At 32.1% G+C, this 7,907-nt stretch overlaps 1 protein-coding gene across 8 annotated transcripts; it reads left to right on the top strand.

The window, feature by feature from the left end:
• The first annotated feature begins 1,780 nt into the window (after positions 1-1,780).
• LOC102673608 (RING finger protein 207-like) lies at positions 1,781-7,746 on the top strand. Of its 8 annotated transcripts, XM_006618321.2 has the most exons (10): positions 2,047-2,063; positions 2,460-2,702; positions 2,859-3,101; positions 3,768-3,916; positions 4,019-4,803; positions 5,183-5,530; positions 5,611-5,893; positions 5,959-6,348; positions 7,014-7,282; positions 7,364-7,746. In XM_006618321.2, the coding sequence occupies exons 3-10, from the start codon at positions 2,884-2,886 to the stop codon at positions 7,586-7,588; spliced, it is 2,667 nt and encodes an 888-aa protein (XP_006618384.1). In that variant the 5' UTR covers positions 2,047-2,063; positions 2,460-2,702; positions 2,859-2,883; the 3' UTR covers positions 7,589-7,746. The 8 variants fall into 8 exon arrangements, with proteins under 8 accessions (XP_031367665.1, XP_006618384.1, XP_031367664.1 ...); XM_031511805.1 differs by lacking the exon at positions 2,047-2,063 and adding an exon at positions 1,781-1,935 and having other exon boundaries at positions 7,014-7,745; XM_031511804.1 differs by having other exon boundaries at positions 7,014-7,745.
• The last annotated feature ends 161 nt before the right edge of the window (positions 7,747-7,907 follow it).

Raw genomic sequence — 7,907 nt, 5'->3', positions numbered from 1 at the left:
AATTTATTTTTAAAAATTTTAATTATATTTATTTTTTTATATATATAAAATAATTATTAAATAAGTATATAATTAAAATTAAGTAAAATCATAAAAAGATTTATCTCTAAAAATATGAAAATTTTTAAGAAATATATAAAAAATTAGTATAAAATGTGTAAAAATCTAGAAAAATGTAATGCTAGCTTTTTATGTATCATATTTTCTTGATATAAAATCACGAAGTTGATCAACAATATTATTTGGATAACATATATTTTTTACCTATTTTTTTTATTTATATATTTTCATATTTTATATATGAAATACTTTTATGTATGTTATATCAAATTGAAAACGTTATCTAAGAATTATACAATTTTTAGTTGAAAATCGAAAAATGTTAATAGGATTATAGAATGAAGTTAAAAAGGATTCTGTGATGTCACAAACAAAAAAAAATGGAAAAAAAAATAAAAGAAAGACAGAATAGATAAAAATTGAGGAATCAACGCCATCTCTAGAATGCCACAAATGAAACAAATGTAGATAAGGAAAGCAAAAAGTAGAAAATAAAGATAGAGTAAGAATTGCTATTAAATACCATCTCTAGAATATTAAAGAAAATATTTTTTTAAAAATATTCGAGAGATGGCGTAAATTTATTCATATTAATTCATAATATCATACTTTACTCGTATCATACTTTATTAAAGAAGTATCTTTAGTATCTAAGAGATGGCATTGATATTCAATTTCTATCTTATCTCTATCTTTCTTTCACTATTTGTTATCCTTTCTATGTGTTTCATTTGAGGTACTGTGAAGATGGCGTTGATTCTGCAATTTTTATTCTATCACTATCCTTTTTCCATTATTCTTTTTCTTTGTCTTTATTTATCAGATAACCTCTTTATATATTCTATGCTTCTGTTAATATTCCGCGATTTTTGGCGGCTTATTCTACCCTTACCAGATAATTCTGATGTTAGTTGTTATTATTATTCGTTATTGATATTTTTATCTGACTAATCAAAAAATATGTGTATGATCAAAGAAAATTGTGGAATAGTTTCAAATTTATTATATAGTTAACTATTGATCTGATTTTCAGATTAAATGTTCAAGTTGAAAATAATAATTAAAAACATCAAATAAACAAAAAGAAATGAAATCTCGTTATTATATTATATTATTTTATTTATCTTGTAAAAAAATTTTTTTTCATATTTATCTTAAGGGGAAAAAATATTAACTATAAACTTTTATTCAATATATTTTACTTATTATTTTTTATATTAATTTATAGGTTAATTTTATAAATTAGTCATATAAAATAAATAAATATTCAATAATGAAATTATATCATAAATATATATTATATAGTATATTTTTATATAATATATAATATATATAATATCATTATTGTTTTATAAAAGAGAAATAAAAAGCGAGAAAGATTAATTTTTAAAAGTATTCGCATTTTAAGTTCTTAGGTTTTATTTTAATATTAGTTTTCATTACTTTTATCTTTATACATTTCATATATCTTGAAATCATGATATATTTTATGCATCCCTGATCTAGGGATATCGATGCATAATGACCAACATTTCTATCTTAAAATGATTATTACTAAATGAATCACAATTTTTATTCAAAGTTTCTTTTGAATATTCTACTGTAATATTCCATAAGAAAAAATTATTAGATTTTTAATAATAATTAGCCGATATTACGGAATATTTTCTTTAAATATCTAATTATCGGTCATATACCAAACTATACCTGAAACTAGTTACAATATAATAATAGATGAACGATTCTCTATGTTTCACTATATATGTAAATCTCTGCAAGAGTGCAGAAAACGTGATGTAGTAGTTGAACCAGGGGTTGAAGTGATACTCTCACGCATATAGATCGAGTATATACATACTATATGCACCCTTATCTGTTAGTGATAGATTAAAAGATTCTCTGAGAATTTATAGAGCATTTGAAAAAAACATTTGAAGTTCTACTTGTAATTTTTATATCTTATATTACTAAATAATTTATTGTTTCATCGTGTCTTGTAACAGGTGTTTATAAATGTTAAATTTCATAGGTGATAGTGAAAGTTGTATCATTCATTAAATTGTTATTCAAAATAATACAATTATCATTATTTTGTATTTATAAAAAAAATGATTTTGCTTTACTTATTTTTACTTATTTTTAATTTTTATAATATATTTATTTCTATATTTATATTGAATAAATAAGAAAAAATAAATATTTACAGAAATTTTAGTATTTTAATCATTTTTAAATTTTTTTAAAATTTCAGATATAAGTAGATTTTCAAATATATTTTTATAGAAATTATTAAATTTTTTTAAAAATTATAAGGAAAAAGTGAAAAATACATTGTAAATGAATTTATATACATACATCACTGCCTCTGCACACTTACGTCATAGCTACCCTGTGTGCAGATCGGTGCAGCCTTACCACGCAGCAGCGTGTGCAGCAGCAGCAGCAGCAGCAGCAGCAGCCTGTCCTCTTTTCTCCGTATACTAGCATCCTTAGTGGAGGGGTGAGATTGGTGGCATTTCAGTGACGTCAGAGTCGATCGTCAGGCGCAACTGAGGGTTTGCGCCCATCATACTACGTCAGAATGACGAGCCGATAAACTATCCATCAGGGTTTTCTGCGGCGGGCGGGCCAACGGTCTTAGGGTAAACATTCTTTCCGATCGTTTTAATTAGTCGTACGTTGTTTTTTGTCTGCTTTTATTAAATTGTGATGAATTTATGAATATAAAAAAGAGAAAAGAATGAAGAAAACTACTGACGCGATTATCGATGAAGCACATTCTGGATTCTCATTTTTAGGTGGCCGCCGTTGGTTTGGCCGACGATGGCGAACTCGGCGGGGACAACAGTTGACGGTATCGACGTCGGTGAGAATGATGGTACAACAGGAGTAACTGGTGGCGGTCCAAGGAATCCTCTCATCTGCGGCGTCTGTCATGACTATTATAACGAGCCTTGCCTGCTATCCTGCTTTCACACCTTTTGTGCCCGCTGCATTCGTGGCCCTCATCTTGAGGGAAAAGTCTCCTGTCCTATCTGCGGGTAGATAACAACGACTGTTATTGCATGGCGTCCTTAGGGTGGGTGATGATCCCAGGTCTGGCTTAGGTTCGGCTACAATGTGCATGTCATTATATTTCCTAGTTCAATTATATATGTAGATTTAAATCCAAGTATAATGAGAAAATTTGTTATATTTAATTAATTTTTTATAATAATTTTTTGCTTTATACAATTTCATTTCAATTTTGGGATAAAATTATGAAATATTCTAATTTTTTTTTATATTTGTACAATAGAATGTATAATTCAATCTCTATTTAAAACTATTTAAATATATATATATATATATAATATCATTGAAATATGCATTATCTAGATGTGAATCTATTCTTATTATTTATATTATTTATAGATTATTATTATCTTATAAATACATACTTGATTTGACAATATCTCTTTATTGTAAAGTATGTGCGATTCTAATTTATTATGCAGAATAAAATTCTTTAGTTTTCCATTTTGCTATAATAGTTTTCTGACATTTTTTTTCTTTTATATATTATTTTCATTAGAATCCATTTTTATAATCTATAATAATATTCTTATTTTGCAAGACTTAAAATATATCTTTTTCATTACTATTAAACTTATCTTTAACAATTCTTTATTTTTGTAAATTTTAAATATTTTAATTATTTTATATAGGCAACAGACACAACTAAAAGATGGAGCACAACTACCACCGCCCGATCAGCTGATACGTCAGTTAGTTGAATTGGCAAATTCTGAAAATCCACCTTGTGCCAATTGTGATAAGCGTGACAAATCTACTATGTTTTTCTGTACAACATGTGGTATGTTACAAGTAACATTAAATAATTTATTTTACTATCTTGTATATTAAAAAGTAGTATCATCTGCTCTAAGAACTTAAAATTATTCTTATATGTATACAGGACAAGCATTGTGTACACACTGTAGAGAACATACCCACCGAGCAAAGATGTTCTCTACCCATGAAGTGCTGCATATGAGCAAATGCGCCAAGGATACTCAACGTCGTTGCCCTACCCATGGAGAACAATATATAATGTACAGTCAAAGTGCCAAATGCATGCTCTGCGCTACTTGTTTTCGCGATACTCCTGCAGATGCGAGACTTCATTGCGTTGATATCGAAACTGCCTGGCAACAGGCATCAAAGAAGATGGAACGAGCTGTTAATTCTATCTGCGAACTACAAGCTGGTGTGCGGGATGGAGTATTGGCTTTAAAATCACAATTGGATGAACTACGACATAGTTTGGATTCCGAAAAGAGAACATTGAATTCTTTCTGTCAGGGAATGCAAGAAGCTATAACAAAGACACATGGAAGTGCTTTGACGGAGTTACAACGACAGTTTGAAACGAAGGAGAGGATGGTTCGCAGTCAATTGTTATCACTAGGTAGCGCACTACCTGTACTGCAGATGCATTTAATGCTGTGCACCGCCTTCACAAGCGGTGCCACGAAATATCAATTTCTCGAGCTAGCTCATCCAATGTTAGACCGGCTTAGTCGAGTCGCACAATTAGGATATCCATCGAGGCCACCTTTGCTGACCGCGCATTTGAAGACTAATTATAAGAATGAATTTGCTCGTGCACTACAACCATATGTGGGTCAAGCACAGACTCCGAAAGAATCATTATATGATCAAACTCACACGATGACTCAGCAGGATCCGCCAGTGATTCAGGTATCTAGACTCATTTAGCTCGGTCACCTCGATTACAAAATTCCATCTTTACGTTCATATTACAAGTTTCTTTTTCATTGCATTTCTCGCGCACACTTCTGTGTAAGTATTTTTGTTTACAGGATTTTACTCGATATATGATGTGGCTTGTACTTAATCGTATGGTGGTAGTTAGTAGCCAGATTAGAATACAGTCATTCTTGTAGCAAATTGACTGTTCTTGGCAGACGTGAAAACGTTTCGTTTCTTGTTAGTTTCTTAGCCGATGATGTGGTAGTCAGTATCAGACTCTTTATTCAGACCCGTATATATTTATATACACGTCTGATGTGCTAGGAAGAAATGACCGGGCGTTTACGTAAAGCATTTCTTTTCCAAGCAGAGCAGCAAATCTGCTCAGAGGATTCCGACCAAGAGTGGGACCGACGGTGGACCGTTTTCCAATCACTGCCGAACATTTGATACTCAGTTAAAGGAATTGAATCAACAGTTGCTCACAGTGAAGGAACGTTTAGGGGAATTGCATCGCGACGTAGCACTTTTGAGAAGAGCCAACACACCTCCGTTAGGCACACGTTACGAACAAGTGGCAAGAGATTGTCGAGTATTAGAGCAACAATTAGAGCATTATCAAATGGAACTAGAACGTCTTAGAAATGTATTTGATGCGCTTTGGGATGAACAGATATGTAGAATTCACATAGAAAAAGAAATATTCCATTCACAGGTATTCTTCAGATTTTATTATTAATAAAAGCAAAAATATCTTCTACAATATCTTGATTAATATATTTTTTCTTTATTTAGATGAATGATATTCTATCATTGAGAAGTCAGGTAAAACAATTGCAAAATCTTGCTCAACAATTAGAACCATTTATAAAATCCTTTGCAACTGGAGTGAGTGCTGGTGAAGTAAGCATGACAGCTTCTGATGTAGCTAGTAATCAGCATTTACAGGCGTTATTGGATCACTTGGCACGATTACAAATGCAGGAACCCCCACAACCACAAACTCAAGCTCCAACTAAGGATCATCGACATTCGCGCACTACTGCTACCAGTGCTGATAATGCACTTTACATGAAAGGTATATATTTTTAGTTACAATATATTTTAATCAATTTTAAGAATATATATAAATTTTTAATTTAGAAACCAAAGAGGTACCGACACGTTGTCGTACTCCTTCCGGTGGTGTCGAAGCTGTTTTGGATTCGAGTGGAAATATCGTTGTTTATGGAACAGCCAAGTCTACAGACCCCAAAAGAGGAGTGCTTAGTCAATTGATTGAGAAAGCTAGAAGTAAAGAAGATCGTAAAAAGTCACCAGGGAGAGAGGAAAGTCGCGATCGTAGTCAGAGTCGACGACCAAGAAAATCTCCCGATAGTACAAAACCAAAGACACCGCCTGGTCACTGGTCTGCCAGCAAAGTACGTTCTTTGTATCGATCATTGAAAGGTGGCAGCGGAGACAATTCTGCCGAAGGACTTGATCAAACGGAAAGATGTGCGGATTCCCAGCAACCACAGTCGCATACGACTGGTAAGAACAAATCTGTAAGGATTATATGTACGACTAAATAGCGTTAGAAAAAATTTAATGCTTTAATGATTAAAAAAATTATGTAGATAGTATTTATAGATTGATGTAAATAAAATTCTGATAAATGTACGCAAGAATTATTGTACTATCGCGTTTAATTTAGGAATGATAAGTGTACTTAAATGTTATTTTTAAGTTATCATTTAAAATCAGATCAGTTAATCAATTAATTAAGTTAATGAACAGAAACTCTTAGAGTAAATCAGAGTAAGCCAACATGCGAAGAGTTGGAATTGATATTACATTGTCATACTTAAAATAATATTATGTAGTAATAATATGTAGTAATTTTTTAATGTTATAGAAAAGTTCAAGTATTTTTTTCATTTGGAACTCTATCAAAATAATTAATTATATATAATATATAATTAAAATAATCCATAAGCATAAGATCCAATTAAATCCATCCTTTATCTTTTGTAATTATCTTTTTCAAATTCTTTTATTTAATGAAACAAATATTTTGCATTGGATCTTAATCAAAATTTTAGTTTTCTGTTCTAAAAATATTTTAAATGAAATCAAAATGAATTTTTTATGATGAGATAGATATATTTGATTTAATTCATTCTGATTCATTTAAATCATCCATATATTTCTAACAGGCGAAGAAGGAGAATATCAACGAATTTCGGAGGCATCCAGCACTGGAGAGGCAAAAAAACGCGTTCAGGCTCAAGTACATGCAGTTCCCGACGAACAATCAATTTCTGCAGGCAAAGGAACCAAAGTGTATCCGGCCAGTGATTCGGAGGATGTATTCTATGCGGATGAAAAGGCTTCGACAGAAGTAAGGAGACGTCGTCGTGCAAGTTGCGACAGCCTAAGTACCACTGGCTCAGGAAGCAGGCGGTCGAGCATCATTGATGGGACGGTAGGTCAATCCGCGCAGGATCCCAGGAAAACAATGGTTCTTTTGATCGGATCTACACCGAAGTCGTCATCTCTGGTGCAGAAGCAGCGTTCCTGGGAAACATTTCCGCGGCCAAAAAGCAAACGCAGCGTAACGACTACTGAGGGTGGAGCTTCGTCCCTTAGCCAATTGAAGAAAACAGATAGTTTCGAGGGACACGAGGAAACGGTGAGGACGCTGGTGGCAGCCGTGCAGGAAACGAGATCGCATCTACATCATCGTCATATGCACCATCATCGCCATCACCGGAAGAGCAAGACAAATTAATACAACTGATTGTTGATCAATCTTGTTCGAGGAAGATCCGCGATGAAGGTTACAAGGAGCTTTTTTCAAGAGGTATCCAGCCCGGATGGTCAAAGTGCGGAAGTAGATTTTAAGTAGAAAGAAAACTAAATCGAAATAAAAGTATTTATTAGACTGTTTTGGTAGTTTGATTTGCATTTGGCTATCCGGGAGAGTCAATACCCTCCAAAATAATGCCTAGCATACATCGGAGAAAGTACTATCGAAAGACTGTATGTTTACGATGGCACATTATTATTGGTAGGAAAAAATATTGTTATGCAAAATACTGGTATTACAA

This window comes from Apis dorsata, unplaced genomic scaffold, assembly GCF_000469605.1.
Source record: "Apis dorsata unplaced genomic scaffold, Apis dorsata 1.3 scaffold_348, whole genome shotgun sequence".
In the NCBI taxonomy this organism is placed as follows: Eukaryota; Metazoa; Arthropoda; class Insecta; order Hymenoptera; family Apidae; genus Apis; species Apis dorsata.
This window is presented reverse-complemented; position numbering and strand designations above follow the sequence as displayed.

Bases quoted from the DNA above. Each gene is read 5' to 3' on its own strand.
- LOC102673608 (XM_031511805.1), top strand. From the start codon at position 2,884: ATGGCGAACTCGGCGGGGACAACAGTTGACGGTATCGACGTCGGTGAG. The intron at 3,102-3,767 runs GTAGATAACAAC...TATTTTATATAG, and splicing joins GTCTCCTGTCCTATCTGCGG to GCAACAGACACAACTAAAAG. The intron at 4,804-5,182 runs GTATCTAGACTC...TTCTTTTCCAAG, and splicing joins AGGATCCGCCAGTGATTCAG to CAGAGCAGCAAATCTGCTCA.